Source organism: Dermacentor andersoni, chromosome 10 (genome assembly GCF_023375885.2).
Source record: "Dermacentor andersoni chromosome 10, qqDerAnde1_hic_scaffold, whole genome shotgun sequence".
In the NCBI taxonomy this organism is placed as follows: Eukaryota; Metazoa; Arthropoda; class Arachnida; order Ixodida; family Ixodidae; genus Dermacentor; species Dermacentor andersoni.
The window spans coordinates 39,742,418-39,759,829 of record NC_092823.1 but is presented as its reverse complement, the minus strand read 5'-3'; the positions used below and the strand labels follow the sequence as shown (position 1 = coordinate 39,759,829).

General features: G+C 48.4%; 2 protein-coding genes across 2 annotated transcripts; one reads left to right on the top strand and one right to left on the bottom strand.

Annotated features, from left to right (window-relative positions):
• Positions 1-5,550: 5,550 nt before the first annotated feature.
• On the bottom strand, positions 5,551-7,420 carry LOC126519032 (solute carrier family 22 member 7-like). The gene has a single exon (XM_050168643.2). It carries the CDS (start codon positions 7,418-7,420, stop codon positions 5,591-5,593), a length of 1,830 nt encoding a protein of 609 aa, XP_050024600.1. The 3' UTR covers positions 5,551-5,590.
• Positions 7,421-13,783: 6,363 nt separating this feature from the next.
• Positions 13,784-15,655, top strand: LOC126519033 (solute carrier family 22 member 7-like). Its single transcript, XM_050168644.1, has one exon. The coding sequence runs from the start codon at positions 13,784-13,786 to the stop codon at positions 15,653-15,655; it is 1,872 nt and encodes a 623-aa protein (XP_050024601.1).
• Positions 15,656-17,412: the final 1,757 nt, after the last annotated feature.

The window sequence follows — 17,412 nt, the reverse complement described above, 5'->3', positions numbered from 1 at the left end:
TTATTTATCATTATCTTTGTTCTTCTGCATAATAATATTCAACCCCACTCTACACTCTCCCTGTTAAGGTCCTCAATCATTTGTTGCGAACCGTCCGCAGTGTTGCTGAATAGAACGAAGTCATCGGCAAACTGAAGGTTGCTGAAGTATTCGCCGTCGATCCTTACTCCTAAACCTTCGCAGTGAATAGCATTGGAGAGATTGTGTCTCCATGTCTATCATGGTCTGTTTCTCTCAAGTGAAGGATAAGTTCCACATTTTCGCACCTCAATTGTTCATGAGTTCCTTGTCGGAGAAACAACTCCAAACATTGTAAGGCGGGCCTTGAATCGCAGAAGACTGTCAATTTTCTATAACGCTCTGTATTAATCACATGAAGTGCACTGTGGAGAGCCGCGAGCTCTGCACCTGTAGACGTAGTGATTCGAGAAGTCTTGAACCGTTCTGTTGTTCCCCTTGCTGATCGCAAAGGCTTTACTACTCGCCGTATTAAATGTTATATGCATATTGTCATTTCCAGACACATCTGGTCTAGTGATTTCCTTGTCCGTCATATTCTGGTGCGCCAGCTAAAATACATAATCCTGCATTTTGTAACGCCTGGAATGTTACTTTGATTTGATCGGTTAACTTTTTATGCCTCGATACTTTCAACTGTCTAGGCCAAGCATCTCTTCATCAATCAGTTCTAAGCGCTGACTGACCAGTATTTTAGAGCGATTTCTATTTATATTTACACTTTGTAACTCGATTATCTGAGTTCAGCGTTGTATTTTCTTCAATGCTTGATTTGTTAATTTTGCATTCCTTCTTGACGTCTATTCAAATCTTTGTTGGACGTGCGTAAATGCTTCCGAATCGCCCCCCTACCTAAAAATATGCACGCTATCTACAACAAAGAGAGGAGAGCTCACAGGGCTAAGGCTCTAGTAAATAAAATTTAAAAAAATTACCGACGATTACGTTACTTCCTAATGCGAAATTTGAGCGCAGCAAATAAGCTGTTTCACCTTTTCGATAGATTGAGGCAACGAAATCGAGCAACACATGTATGAGCTATCACAGAATTTTTTTTTTTTATTTTTCACACGTATTCCTTTAACAAAGACTCCACTAACAGTTCTTGACAGTCATGAAGGAAGCTTTGTGGTCGGAGAAATAGACTGATATATGTTCGACTTGGTACACCAATGCTTGATTCTCAAAGACGAGATCTATACAAGTGCCTCGCGAGGTTGTCACAGCCGTGGGACGCGTTACGAGCGAGAGGAACGGGATGTTCTCCCGCATAAGTGTTAGGAAATTGCTGTTTGTCTTTATGTCAACATTAAAGTCCCCCACTACTAACATCGGTGTGGATCGATGGACGGTTAATGCGAGTTGCAGGAAGTGCACGACGTCTTTCGTGAGTGCGGTAGGGGCGAAGTAGGCAGCTACTACCAGCAAGATAATTTCGCAGTGGCGAACGGCAGCGGCAATTTCGGCTCGGGCGGTGCACATATACAGATCCGCCGCCACCGATCTGGCTCTCTGATTGCCACCGCACAGGGCGAACGGCAGCGGCAATTTCGGCTCGGGCGGTGCACATATACACATCCGCCGCCACCGATCTGGCTCTCTGATTGCCACCGCACAGGGGTTGCATTGGAGGAGGAGCGAAGAAAGGAATTAAGTTCGAGCCGGCGCTTTGACAACCGGAGACTCGCAGGAAGAGGGGGGAGGGGGGCGGCGTGTACACCCAGCGGCAAACGATGGGGGCAGAAGCGCGCGCAGCAAGCGGACAACACGATAAAGGGAGGAGGGAAGAGATAGCAGCGACTGACTGATGCCGCTGACGCCGATAGTGAGTCAACCCCAGCTGCGGAGTTGGTTTCAGGGACAACGCCGCCGATGCCGACACAAACAATATGATACCCTCGCTTCCGCAGCGCTAAGAACCAGGTCTAGCCGTGGGAAGGTGGTCACGTATTCGTCGACGTGCCGGGGCCTACGTGAAATAACCGGCGCGTCGGCAACTGAAGAGCACCCTATCCGCCACACAAGAACAGGGGGGGGGGGACCCTTTCCTCCTCTTTCTGCATGGCGGCGACGGTGTTCTATGCAGTCACGTTATCTTGACTCTCTAGCGGCGTCAGCGGCATCCAGCGGTATCAGTCGGTCGCTGCTAGCGCTGGGGGGATGAAAGGGGGGCGGGGCTGGTTACGAGGCCGACGACAACGCTGACGACGACGCGAAACCCAGGAACGGACGCCAAAGAGCTGCGCTCTAAAACACACCGGCGCATAACGTAGCGTACGTGGGCGCCGCTTGCGGGAGAGACGGGGCTGCGGTATCGACGGTGGTTGATGGCAACGGGTGCGTTAAGATAGCGTGCTCGATGTGCACGAGGGACGCCTGTACAGCCGAGGAGGTTGCAGTAGCGCTCGCTTGTGCAGGTACAAAAGCGGGAGTAATATTATGCGATAACAAATTAGCTATCCGAAATTTTAACAAAGGGAGAATCTCGGAAGAAGCCCTCCTCATTCTACTCAAAAGCCCTCCCAGGAGGGACATAACATTTATTTGGGTACCGGCCCATGAAGACGTCCCAGGCAACGAAGCCACTCACGAGCTCGCCCGAGCACTCTACCACCGGGCAACTCTAGAGCAGCCAGTTCCAGGGATAAAAGATAGCATGATCACGTACAGGGAAATTGTCGATCATTACAAAGGCGAAAGAAGAACCTTTCCGCCTCCGCATCGGTCTCTCTCTCTGGAGGACGCTCGCATTTGGCTACGCCTCCAGGGAAACAATTATACATCACCACATTGGATCTACTAAACAAAGACGAGGGACTATAACGACACCCTCTGCAAAGTTTGTAAGCAAAAAGGTACGCTAGACCATATAATATGGGAGTGTGCTGGCTCCCCAGGGGCCAAGGAAAACATTCACACTAGAGAGGCCTGGGAGGCCTAGCTCCAGAGCGAGGCTGAAAACGACCAGCTTCGAGCAAACCGCCTGGCCGCTGAGGCCGTGAAGACTCACCATCCTAAACGCACGGGGACTGCTTCGTCCTCCCCCCCTACCTACGTGTAGATTAAGAGGCGGGCACCCCGGTTCGGTGGAATAATAAAGTTTTCAATCAATCAATCAATCAGCATAATAATGTGATGTAACACAGTATTATTAGTGTGCTTGTGCTTCTATGGTCTGCCGGGCAGTCCAACAAGCCAGTGTGGCTTGGAGTGTCATGCCCTGTTTGTTATTTGTGTTACATGCAGACACATTATTATTATTGTTGTTGTTGTTGTTGTTGTTGTAGTTGTTGTTGTTGTATCACGAGCATCATCACTCAGTAGCGAGGGTTTGGATCCGAGCGAGGCCACTTCAAGAGGTCTCGTCTCGGTGAGATTGAACGTGTGCCGGGGCACAAAGGCGACTCGAACAGTGGTTTCACTGTACAAATGATTAGTTCCCCTCTTCCTTGTCAGTTTCCCTTAACCACTTGCTTCATGGCCAATCATCAATGTGGGCATGCGCCACAGAGACACAAGACAAGAAGAACAACAAAACTTTTTTTTTATCTCAGCATGAATGCAAAAAAATTTAACATCAAATTTGAATTTGATGACAATCACCGAAGCCTTCAAATTGATATTAACGATTAGTATTTATTTATTATATCATCCTTAGACTACAAAATTCTATTCAAGTTGTCTTCCCCTTTTGGCTGCTGCCGCCGGATCCACGGCTGATCATCCGTACTGGTTGAGCCACACCCATGGTCACCAAACCAAACCAAACAAGGCTCGATGGATTCCCGTTTGCGCTACAGTTCACGTTACGTTACACACAGAGAGAAGGGACGAAGAGAACATTTATAGAGAGGCAAAAATTAGCACAATTGTAAGTGCCCCCAACAAATTCGCCAGTTTCGCCCGAAGGCGCAGCATTGAAAGCGATAGAAAGGTGTATAGCCCGGACAACGCTATAGCACGCAGCCGAAGGTGTTACACTAAACCTGGCGCGATGACGAGCAATGCGAACGGCCTTGCATGAGTCACATCTCGACAGGGCACGATACAAGATAAAAGGAGGAAATCGCTGCCGTTCGATGGCACCTAAACATATGCTTAAATTAGTTTACCTGGACCATACATACTGTGCGTTCCACTCATAGCATCGATGTATATGCCCACAGTGCTCACGCCAGCAGCGGAATCCAGAGAATGCTGTCCTGGTTTCGGCGGAGCCGCTGGAGCGCACCGTGACGGTTGCGTGGACTCGGTTTAGGCGATTGCTTTTTTTCGTCAGCCTGACGGCAATGCGCGTTATCTGGATTTTTTCAAACCCTGCCTCGCGTCGAAATCGTGACAGCACGACGACGCCAACGGCGAAGGCGCAAACGCGTCTCGGGCGTCCGTAAAATAGCTGGCAAGAAAGCACGAGACAACGAAAATGACCCCAAAGTTTCATGAAAGACCACACCCTCTATTATGCAAGCAAGTGTCGCGTGATTTTGCTGCGGGACGCGACTACGAGACGAACTGGCAGTCAATTTAGCGTACGCATAAGAACCTGCGCGCTGAAAAGACATCCATTAAATTAATCGGCATTCTCATTCGAATGCGTCGTTACTTCTCATTACTTGTTATCTCCTGCTAAATGTCATGGGTTCGAGTGCCCTAAAGGCACCTAAGTTAACTGTACCTTAACCAACTTCGCCCTAATTAACACCAAAAGTCGTGAGTTCGAGTGCCTTAATTACTCTATATTAACTGTGCCTTTTTTGCCATGATTAACGACATCGATTTGGCAGCGATATGCAAGCAACGATGTCGAACACGACGACGAACGCGGGAGCAGTGGCACGAGCACTCCAATTTTCGGCACCTCAGAACGCGGCCTTGAAACATACGAGATCTGAGGCTTTCGCCTTAAAGCCAACAGGAGGAGGAATATGCACCGTATCACTACTTGTTGATGGGCTAGTTCACATTTCTTGGGGTAGAAACAGCGTGATAGAATGTGAAGAAACGACATGAGAAGAAAATATCAGGAAACGCTCTTTCCTCTGTGGTGGCATCTGCACGTGTTTTCACGTCTTTTCTGTCATAAAAACATGCGACTGGAGTAGATGCGTATGTATGTATGTATGTATGTATGTATGTATGTATGTATGTATGTATGTATGTATGTATGTATGTATGTATGTATGTATGTATGTATGTATGTATGTATGTACGTACGTATGTATGTATGTATGTATGGTACTGCTAGTGTCCGGTTAGGTGCAGTACTCGACAAGGAGAGCACCATGGCGGAAGCTCACAAAAGCTAAGGCGATCTGTACCAAATCTAGTCTGGATCCAAACGGAATTTTGCCAGACCAACAAACGAGTACAATGCCTACCATAATGTGCTGCTGCTTGAAAACAGACAATAACTTGGAACATCTGCAAGTTCTTTTATCTTTTTGTTTTGTCGGCCCAGTGTCAGGGAACGTTTATAAATCCGAGTTCTAGCTATTACACACATAATATTGATCTATCAGAAGTAGCGAGCACGACACCGTACACAGTCAATGTACACTAAGCTTCCGCTGCCTCATTCCGGCGCCCGCTCGGTCTGAGGTCGGCGGGGCGTCGAAGAACTGCGAGAACTGTTGACGCTCCCGCTCTTTCGACTCTTCCTGCTGGACCTGGAGCCCTCTAGGCTCGAGGTCTTGGACTTCTTACGTAGGCACCGCTGCTCGAGCGTGCGCTTCATGTGGTCCATAGACATTCTGCCGGGGTCCGAAGGCCGCCGGGCCACGATTATGGCCTTCTCGACCACCGTCACGCGTGGAAGGGCGCGAATGACGAGCAGGGAGGCAAAGAGGAACAGTCCCGCAAAACCGAACACCACGTCTTCGCGTCCGGCCGGCTTCAGGACAAGGATCACTGCCGCGAACATGGCCGAAATGCGTCCACTGGTGAGCACCCAGCATACAACACCTGCCCGCACGGCCGATGGGAAGAGCTCCAGGACATACGTCAAACAGCGGACGATCAGTACGTTCGTGATGCCCTTGGACAGCACGAGCAAGGTCTTGGCGATCATACCGAAATCACTGCCAGCGGCGATACTGATTGCGCATTGTATGACGCCCGTCAACAGAAAGCAAGCGGTAAGTACCCTGGCGACGTTAACGTCGGTAATCAGGAAGTGCATCGCCATGTACGCCGCCAGTGTGAAGACAACCGTGAGGCTCGGTATCCAAGATTCGTTGTATTGGGCCGATGAGAAGGCGTCGATGAAACAGACAAACGATATGGAGAAGCAGACAACGAACATGGCCAAGGCTCGACGTCGGAGGGAGCGACAGTCCAGCAGGCCTTCTCTGTCTCCGCTTTCACGACCCACTTGGTTCTTGATCTGTTTTCTGAGCTTCTCCATGAGACAGGCCGTGACCGCAATTGGGACGTTGTTGGTCTTAGCCCCCTCCATCATGACTGCTTCTGCCGCTTCTAGTCTTCCTTTCGCCACGAGCCAACGGGGCGACTCTCGAGCGGTAAATAAAGCAGGGAGCAGGAGAGCCGTCGGGGCGAGGCAGATGATTTGCTTCAGACGCCAGTCGACGATCAAGGATTTGACGATTACGATCCAAACTTCGCTCAACGCAAGGCCCATGACCGCCAGTAGGAGGAGTTGTTGCGGCCTGTGCGCGTGCGTCATCACCTCGAATGGTATCAGAGCGGTGAAAACGGTATGCACGGCGACACTTGCCACGGTAAGGCAGCGCGCCACAGCGTACTGCGCGTAGCCTGTCGCAACGAAGGTGCATACCGTGCCGGTCGCCATAACGACTGCCGAGCCCACGAGCATGGCTCTCCTCCCGACGTAGTCCACGAAAGCTCCGATCAGGATAAGCGAAATGACAGCACCGGTATTCTGCAGGGTCAAAATGGCGGCCGGCAGCAAACGTCGGTGGCACACCATGTTCCAGAAGCTCACCGCGCTGGTCTCGGCCGTCCGAATGTCGTACTCCCACTCTTCACAGGGCGCGTCGCGTGTGTCGTTGGTGTCTTGGAGTTCACGCTCGCTGAGGAAGCATCGGTTGTACCACCAGCCGGCCACGCCAGGTCCAGCGGGTGGCTTGCAGCGTTCGTAGACGCGACAGCGGCTGAAGCGTCCATCAGCCTCTGTCGGTATGGCAATATTCTTCCAATCGGCTGCAGAGATGTTGAACCCGGCGAGCGGCTTGCACCAATGGTCGACGTCACCGGTGACGAGGGGCACCACGACGGTTTGGCAATTAACCGAGAATGCTCCCAGAAAAATCAGGAGGAGCATCCTCTTCTGGAAGGGCCCGTAACCGAAGCCTTCTTTGCAGTCAAACGACTCGCTTGTTCGCAGATCGACGCCTGCCAGTCGCTGTGGTAGAAAAAGGTCCATGGCCTGGTGGTGAGTGAGATGCTGCTCTTCACATGGAGAAAACTTGCCCGAACTGCATCAGAAGACGAAATTCCAGGTGACAGCAATCTGGGTGCGGACCGTCATGAAGGAAGGCGACTTCTTCTTCTTAAGCTTAAGCGCGCGCTTTTGATCTTGTCTCATTGCGGCGTGTGCCACATTTTAGTGAAGTGTTCAATGAAGTGTTCAATGAAATGTTCACGTCCAAAGACTTCGAGCCGCCACCTGAGGCCAAAACAACAAAAACTGCCGGACTATTCTTTAATAAAGTTTCTTCTTCTTGCGCAAAACAAACAGGGACGAAGAAAAGGAGCTCCTTTTCTTCGTCCCTGATTGTTCTGCCCACGAAAGGTGTTTTTTTTTACATGCTTTACCTACATTTGTGCATGATTTCGTCTTATGCACCGTGTAAGCCCAACAAATACCTACATTTAAGCGCCACACTGTTCACATCCTTAACTTCGTGCATTGCTTTCCTATAGGCATTACACTGGTCACAGGCTATGCGGAAATGCTCACAGGAACAAAGGTGAAGTCGCACTGTGAAGCGCGGAAGCAGCGATGCGAGATGTTTGTCAAGAGAATGATGGCGAGGATAGGTGCAAGCGCAGAGAATTGCGACACATTATTTCAGCACATTTGCGCTCTTAAACCCCTTATGCCACTATGGCACATAGTCATTCGGGAGGATTGGGCGGCCACACAACCATGCAACGACGCATATCCAGTGTCCCAAGAGTGGCGTAGCCTAAATAAAAGAAGTTACAGAAATTCATAGCAACTATGGAATACTACACTCCATTTCATTAAGAAAGTCGTGTGTCTTAAGATACCTAGGAGTACATTTTAATCACATATGTTATGCCGTGATACATGGTTTACTTGGAACATGAGTGACGCTTACAGGCACTGCATATTTATAACAACTGTGCAGTGCCCGGCACGACATCGATCTACCCAGCAACCACGGCAGATGCCGGAAGGGAGTGGAGGATTAAGCAAAGGAAGCCGTACGAATGTTCCTTTCTCTTTCATAGTAATGAATGTTTAGAAATGCGAAATGCTCGAAGACATTATAAGAAAGTAATCCGTACGAATGTTCCTTTTCCTTTCATAGTACTGCATGTTAAGAAATGCAAAATGCTCGAAGACTTTGATCCTCTTACACTGCACACATCAGGGTAGAATAATTTTAGTTACTTCCAATGCATATACAGATTGATATAACATTGTTTTCAGCCGGTTGGCCGAAGGCTTATCATAACTTCTTTTCGTTTGGTGTAGTACAACTTCTCATTTTAAAATCATGTAATGTTGGCGCACCATGCTCTCTTTCTATTTCATTGTGTGTCATGTAGCAGCTGTCTTGTGTTTTGAGTAAATAGTTGCCAGAATTGTAGAACCGCCATATTTCCCGTTACCATCATTCAGTAAACTGCCACATGTAACGGCAGTGTTTTATTTTTTCGTCGATACGTGCGGTGTCCGGCACAAAAATGCGAACCAGGAAGGCAGGTAAATCGAAGGTGGCATGGGGAGGTGGAAGCTTAGTTGTCAGCCTACGCAGCTCGATATTGCACATTGTATCAGTGGTACGTTCGAATCCCGGTGGAACTCCTCGTGAAGAAAGCTTCCTGTGCACTCCCGTGATGGTGAAGCTCAGAATGAGGCGGCGGCCTGACGACAACGCTTGTCGACGGTGCGCCAAAATAAACCAGTTGGCACGGCCAACCAAGTTTTCAGAACTTCGCTGTTGCCACATTAAAGCACAGCGGGGTCTAGTGTGCCTGTTTGGACATGATCAAGCAGTGTGCTTCTCGCTGCTAACCCGGACTATGATACGAGACAAGGGCTTAAGGATACCTGTTATCGCAATCATGAAAATAACCTATAAATCTGTGTCGACATCAGAATTTTCTGGCGTGTGCCTCTATTTTTCTGAACGTATGAAACTCATTTAGATAAAACGGTTGTGTGGAAGGTTCGGCTGCACTTCAAGAGAAACATAATCTGTTGATAAGATTGGACTACAATGCCAATCACATTCACCAATGTGCAAGTAAATAATAATTACATTTATGGAATCTTCCAATGTAGTTTGTACTTTTTCTTTATAGTAAGGAGGGGTGCCTACGGCCCATTAGAGAGACAAGAAAAACTCATAACGACAAATGCAACCCAGGATCGTGCATGAAGTCCGGTAAGGTTCAATTCGCAATGCAGTTTGCACTATATTTCATGTCTATCCCGTTTCCCACAGTTTCTCTTCTAACAAAAAGAAGTCTACAAACAAAGGTGGCATCGCCAACGTTACACAGGAGAGACTGGGGTTGAAACTGGGACACAAGGCACTGCTATTTTTTGAGCATTTGATGCTGTTGGAACTAAGGGAATCGTTTGAGCAGAGTTATGGGTCCTATAAATAAGTCATTAGAATAGTAATTTTGTCGGCGTCCTCAAATCAGTCCTTTGCTCGCGCGCCAACCTTACGGTTATAAATCATGATATTATATATTATTTAGGAGGATTTTTAAAAACCCTTACTAGCTTACTCCATATGAGCTGTGTATTGTCTTGCTTCAGTATACTGCAGAACTATCGCTCACACTCGATTGAGAGGCTTCTGGAAGAACTACGCTAAGTAAGACATCAGACAATCTCTAAGTTACACTCGAGTGATTTACATTGGTAAAAAAGCGTTCAAAAAAGCAATAACAGACGCGTAACTCGGTGTTACAGTGCCCATCATTCTACACGCAACAAATTTCTGTTTGTTGAAATATTTTTAGATGTCGGCAATTGAGAGGTGCTAAGCGACGAAAACACAAGGAAAACGTGTACTGTATTGGTTTTATAGTAAGCCCTCAATAAGGCCCCTTACGTATGGTAAGGTCGCAGGCGCACAACACGGATTCAGGGCACAACGAGGGCAACTGGCAAGTACAAACGGCTATGGTGATTAGCGGGCGATCCAAGTGTGACTATCGCACAAAGATTTTTGGTATTGCTGTTAAGCGCATAAGTGCGAATAAGTGTGTTCCTTTGTGTGATTAGTCGGGGAAACACCGTCTCGAGGACCTAAATTATTATCAGAGGTCGCACTTAAAGCCAAAAGTATTTCCGGCGGAAAAGTTGTATGTTCGTGTCGAGAAAAATAAAAATTGATCACTAACAAGTGGTGTCGTGTAGCAAGGAGTTACACGTGAATGTCACCAAACCCATGGCCAAGATCCCAATGATCAGCGGAAATGTACATCAACAACATGTGGACCAGCGCGTGACTGAACCTTCGTTAGGAGCGCTGCCTGCTTGTGTTGTGTCAAGCACGAGTGAACAGTCTCTGCGATGGCATTGGAGGGATAGCAGTGAGCAAAGTCCGCAATAGGGGGATCGAGCATCCGCATATTGAACATACGCGCCATGCTGAAGCAAGCCTGCGACATCAGCAGCACGTGTAGCTGTGAAAGCTTGAGTGGTAGCTTACCATTGGTCGTATTTCGTAGCCACCCAGACAGACACACACATTGCGAAAATGAACGGAGTGAAAGGGCCGAGTGAGTTAAAAGCAGTCTTAATGAAACCGCTCCTATGGTATCTCAAAAAACTTAAGAAGACAATCAGCATAAATGCATGAATTTTTCAAGCTCTGGTGGTGCTCCTATGAGGCGACATAACGACGCAAAGAATAGCATGTTCTAAGTCATAAGAATCAGCTTGGTCGCATGCGCGCGTGACACGCCGTGGTCGCCTGTCGCCAAAGCATCATGGAGTTCTGTGATGACCGTTTATGTTGGGTGCTCGGGGATAACAACTTCATATCAGAGCCATCAGGAGGACCTTTCTACGGTACAAGATCACACACTGCAAAAAAGCAGGCTTGCGAATGAAGGAGTCAGAAGGTTGAGTACTACGGCCCTTGTCGATGTTGATGAAAAAGACGAAAGCGTTTATATTCTTTGTTTAGTGCTGAGGAAATGAGTTCAAGTTATATGCATTACTTGCAACAGAATAGGAGCGCGATCAGGCGAAAAGCTAAAACATTACATTTGAGGGTGACCTAGTACCCTGTGTACATTGCATACGATTGCAAGAATATGGTATTACTAAATAAACAAAATTCGAAAACGAGTTCACCTCTTAGTAGAGTGTAGTAAAAAAGAAGCTCCATCACATTATAGTTGAGGGCGCAAAGAATGAATAGCCTGGAAAAAACACTCTTCTAGGTACGTGGCAAACCGGATAGACCAATAGCGTTTTGGAAAGCGGTTAAGTTTACTCCTGAAGGCACAAAGAAGACTGGCTCATTCCGCCATTTGAGTCTCGCAGTGATGAATACCCGAAAGGACGTAATGACACATGACTACGCGCGACTGTTTACCAGCAAATAACGACAATATTTTGAAAATGATACGGTTCAGAATCGCGCTCTTTAACGGCGTAGTTTAATTGAAAGTGAAAAAATTGGTGTGGTGTCCACTGTAAACGTGAATTTAAACTACTTCAGTCTCATAGCCATACGATCATTAAGGGCTTACGTTAGAGTGTGGCCATCAACATTGACTAGACTGCATGGTTAATTCAGTAAGGTGAGGTGCGCCAGCTTCTTTTGTCGTACCTTATGCCTCAAGCAGACAAACCGACTTAAGCACATCCTTTCTCGGTTGGCAGCTGCTGCGGTAGCCCATGAGTTTGGATATGAAAATTTACTAGGAAATAATTTGGCGCACCTTACCAAAACAGATTAGTCAAAATCAAGAGCCGTCCACAACGGCGTTTCTCAAAGCCTATGTGCGACATTCGGAAGGTAAGTCTTAGCAACACTTACGGAATACGTTCCGACTGAAGAAAAGGTGCCCCGGAGCGCTGCCGACGATTGTCCTAGCAAGCTGACTTCGCAGACTAAAAGGAACAGAACCGTGGCTTTCTTTCGGGAAGCCTCTGAAAAGCTCGGAAATAGTCATCACTTTGTTTTCTGAGTCGCGACTGAATGCTCAAAAGGTAAGTCATTTCGAGCCAGCAGGCGGCTACGCTTTATCAGGAACAGAGATAAGGCCTGTGGGACAAGCATTGGGGCGAAGTTCAGGCCGCAGGAATAGCTTCAAATTCTTTAATTTTTGTTTCCTTGACGTCATCACTACGTCATCGCGGGGAAGTTTGCAAAGTTTAAGGTCAATACGCCACGTGGTGGCACCCATGCGAACTAAATTCTGATGGCCAAAAAAGGTGCATGTGATCACATGCAGATAGCGGCAGCAAGGGTGACCTTCGTCCAATTGAACTGTCTCCAACCAAACGGACAAAGAAATTCTTCAAAAATGTCCCCGAACACGCCTTCATTACGGCTTCAATAAATATCTTTGCACGCGCAGACTAATAAGGTTTAAACGGCTTTTCTTCTCGTGGCTCGGCTCTCCAACAAATGTACTCAGAAAATAGTCTCATAGGGGGTAACATCTCTTCTGTGTGTCCAATGGAGCATCATAGATGATCGTATTAACTGGGACAGCCTCATAATGCTCATTATTTTCTTATTTGTGTATTTTCACATATTCCTTACCCCTGATACCTATATACCCATATTTCTTCCTCCTGTGCAAGGTATGCTTAACCTGTCTGTGTATCTACCTTTCTCGTTCTAGAGACACATCGTGATCACCATAGAGGAAGGAAAACTGAAGGAGGGAGCATTGCGTCTCGCAGCCAGCCTTGGCAAGCGAACACGCGACCTTTGCGTTGAGATCACGGAGCAAGAATCAAGATTTCCTCAGACGTTTGGTTCCTAGTAGCTATGCCAGCAGTTTTTATTCGGTGCTTGCTTGTTCCGCTGCCCTGCCGTGACTGCGTTCAGCCAGAGCAGTAACACTAAAAGCAACCAAGCGTTTTGACGTGCGATCACGTGTTGGGCTTTCAAGTTTGGATTAAATCGGGTTGCGGTATACTCCCTTCTATCTTTTTCCTACCTACATGGTGATCACCGACAACGGGCTTTCGACTAGCCCTGTCATGATTGCGAAGCCATGTGAAAGACAAAACATAGACATTGATGAGATTCATTATTTATTCCTGGAAGTTGGAGCTATCAATATATATTTTTTTCTCTGTGACAACGCAAGAGAAGAAAGTTTAAAGCACATTAACGACTTTTCTTTCTGTAAGCAGTAATGAAAAAAGAGGACCCCATCAAAGGGCACGCGACAGTGGAAACAACCAAAAGCGCGCGCTCAAGAAGAAGAAAAAAGACGCCTTCCTTGCTGTCCGTCCGTACAGATAGCTCTCGTCTCAAGTCTTCACATATAGTTCGTTCAAGCCTTCTAAACCCCAAGTGCCGGCGCTTACAACCAGGCCATGGACCTCTTTCTACCACAGCGGCTGGCCGGCGTTGATCTACGAACAAGCGAATCATTTGACAGCGAAGAAGGCTTCGGCCACGGGCCTTTCCAGAAGAGGACGCTCCTTCTGATTCTTCTGGGAGTCTTTTCGATTACTAGCCAAACCACCTTGGTGCCCCTCCTCACCGGTGACGTCGACCATTGGTGCAAGCCGCCAGCCGGCTTCAACATCTCTACAGCCGATTGGAAGAATATTGCCATACCGACAGAGGCCGACGGACGCTTCAGCCGCTGCCGCGTCTACGAACGCTGCAAGCCCCCCGCTGACCCCAGCAGTCCCATTGAAGATAGGAAGATTGGCGCTGGACCTGCCGAGGCCGGCTGGTGGTACAGCAGATGCTTCCTAGGCCAGCGTGAGCTCGACGACACCAACGACACACTCGATGCGCCCTGTGAAGAGTGGGACTACGACGTTCGGACGGCCGAGACCAGTGCGGTCAGTTATTGGAACATGGTGTGCCACCGACGTTTGCTGCCGGCAGCCCTTGTCACCCTGCAGAATACCGGTTCTGCAATTTTGCCTATTCTGCTCGGAGCCTTCGTGGACTACGTCGGTAGGAGAGCCATGCTCGTGGGCTCCGCCGTGGCCGTGGTGACCTGCACGGTGTGGACCACGGTGGCGACAAGTTACGTGAGTTACGCTGTGGCACGTTTCCTTACCGGGGGCAGCGTCGTCGTATACGCGGTTTTTGCATTCCTGATTCCATTCGAGGTCATGACGCACACGCACAGGCCGCACCAGGCCCTGTTCCTGGCGGTTGTCAGTGCGGCGATAGGCAAGGTTTGGCAAGCGATCGTCACATCTATGGTCGTCGACTGGCGTCTGAAGCAGGTCATCATCCTCGCTCCGACGGCTTTTCTACTCCCTGCTTTGTCTGCAGCACGGGAGTCTCCCCGCTGGCTTGTCGCGAAAGGAAGGCTGGACGCGGCAGAAGCAGTCATGATGCAGGCTGCCAAGACGAACAACTTCCCGCTTGCAGCCACCGCCTGTCTCGTGCGAAAACTCAGGGAACAGGTCGAGAAACGCATGGGTCAGGAAGGCGCAGACAAAGACGACTTGATCGACTGCCACTCCCTCCGACGTCGAGCATTGGCCATGTTCTCTGTCTGCTTCTGCATATCGTTCGTCTTTCACGTCAGTGCTTTCTCGACGGCGCGTTTGGGGGAATTCTGGATTCCGGGCCTCACGGTGGTCGTCACGCTGTTGACGTACGCGGTCATGCATTTCTTGATTACCGGCGTCGCCCTTATTACGGTCCTTACCAGTTGCTTCATGCTGACGGGCATTATCCAATGCGCGCTGAGTATCGCCGCCGGCGCCAGACTCGGCACTATCACCAAGGTCTTGCTCGTGCTATCCCAGGGCGCGTCAAATGTGATTTCCATCCACTGTCACACATACGTGCTCGAGTTGTTCCCGTCGGCCGTGCGGGGAGGCGCAATCTGTTGGGCGCTTGCCAGTGCGCGCGTCGGGGCCATGTGCGCGTCATTGACTTTCGCGCTGAAGCCGACTGGACTTGAAGACGTGCTCTTTGCCGTGACCGGACTGTTCATGTTCGCCTGTCTGCGTGTCATCCGTACCCTGCCAAGCACTACAGTGGTGGAGGAAGCGAAAATCGTGACCAGGCTAGCTTCGGAATCCACCAGAATGGCTGTGGACCACATGAAGCGGACCCTAGTTCGGCAGACTCAAGGAAAGGCGCTCAAGAGTTCAAGCTCGGAGAGCTCCAAGACATCCGACAGGAAGAGCCGAAAAAGCCGTGCCAGCAGCATTCCTGGCAGTACTAAGACATCCCGTAAATTTTCCACCGACCACGTGCAGAAGTGACAAGCAGAAAGAGGATTGTGCGCACCCCATTGGTGGTGTCGTCTTCTCGAACTTTACGAAGCTACCTCTAATATGCTCGTATCAGTTTTAAAGCAGCTGTATTAAAGTAGCCTTGAATCTACGTTTTCAGAAAGTAGCAGTTATTCTCCCTTTTCGTATTTTTCATGTACCGGTATGTGTATTACGTATCTTATTCGTTTAAATGCATGCAATATAAAGTTTTGTAATGATAGCCAATGTGTCTAAGCTCTGAAAGATGCCCTCTATACTTCTCCATAATATAATACCATGTGTTCTTTTTAAAGAGACCGTTTCTTTCTTTCTCTCCGTGAGACCACCACTACAGTTTGTCACTGAATTACAGGCGCAGTGGGAAATGTGGGAGGCAGCCCGTTTCGAGCAGATTCTACCAATTTCTAACACATGTCCGCAGCATAAACCGCCTTTTTCACTCCGCCTCACATGTAGTGTAGACTGCGTCGTACTCCGCACTCCATACTCCCCATGCCCCCCTGTTTTGGAGTCCTTGAGGAGCGCGATTAGCATTCTGTTCGTATCTAACCTCTTTCACATACCTGTGATCCAAGTTAGCTACTAGCTTGAGCCACTGGGTATGTGCCAGAATAAACTTGCTGATGGCTGCTGCATGTCTTATTAGACAACTTGGGTCACTGAGTATACGATAGTGGCATGCGCTCATTCTTGGCCAATCTCCCAGAATTAGTGCGGCAAGACGACACAAGGAACGTGTAGCATTATACCCTTATAGTAAACCGAAAGCATGCCATCGAAGTCGAGCGCGTCCGCTAAATGATTCGCCATTCCACTATACATTAAGGCAATTCATTAAATGGCTATGTCGCTCATGGCGATGCCGTGCCTTCGACCAGTGCTGGATGTGGAGAACCAACAAGACACTTCATCTTAAAATGTACCTCTGTGTAGATACACTACGCGATTTTGCTTAAAACAACTTTCCCTATAGCATTACTTCCATCATCATAATCTCAATAATCGTCATAACGAATGAAGCTACAGCGATTGAGAGGCGTGAATAAAATATATTATGGAAACATATTTATTGTGAATAAAATCAGTCAATCAATATTCATCATACCTTATAAAATATTTCATCAATTACACAGCAATCGTAAGATAGATTGCTATAGTCGCACTAACGTCGCCACCCTCAGTCCAGGGTTCCACTTGTGTTGTTTCTCAGACACTTCTAGACGTATGGGCACATGGTAGCAGGATGACCCTTCCTCTGTAGGGGGTAATCGTCAGGTGTGTGGGAAGGGGGATGGCGTACCCTTAGGATATTACGCGAGGGGCACACAGGCCAAGGTTGTCCATGAATGCAGCAGAGACAGATCCAACCAGTGCATCAGTCGCCGCCTTCAACAAGAGAGTGACGTCTTCTCTAACACTCGGCACGTGAACCTGAATTTCGCGCTGTCAGAGCGGTAATTGTTCTCGGTGAAGCGGCGGTAGTGTTGTCAGGTTCATCTGAGGATCGGAACGCTGGGTGCTTGGAAGTCCTCTCGGGCCGGCCGGCCGAGGTTAATTGCGCACCGGAGTATCGGAAGGCGTAGGAGTAAATAGCGTTGCTGCTGGAGCCAACGTGTAACGTCAAGTTGTGAAAAACGCTAATAAATGTTCTGTAATTTCTCCATAAACGCGATTCGTGCGAAGTAATCACCACAGAAGGTTTTGTACATGTTCTTTTTCATATAAAGAGAGGTAAAGACTTTGCT

Bases quoted from the DNA above. Each gene is read 5' to 3' on its own strand.
- LOC126519032 (XM_050168643.2), bottom strand. From the start codon at position 7,420: ATGGACCTTTTTCTACCACAGCGACTGGCAGGCGTCGATCTGCGAACA.
- LOC126519033 (XM_050168644.1), top strand. From the start codon at position 13,784: ATGGACCTCTTTCTACCACAGCGGCTGGCCGGCGTTGATCTACGAACA.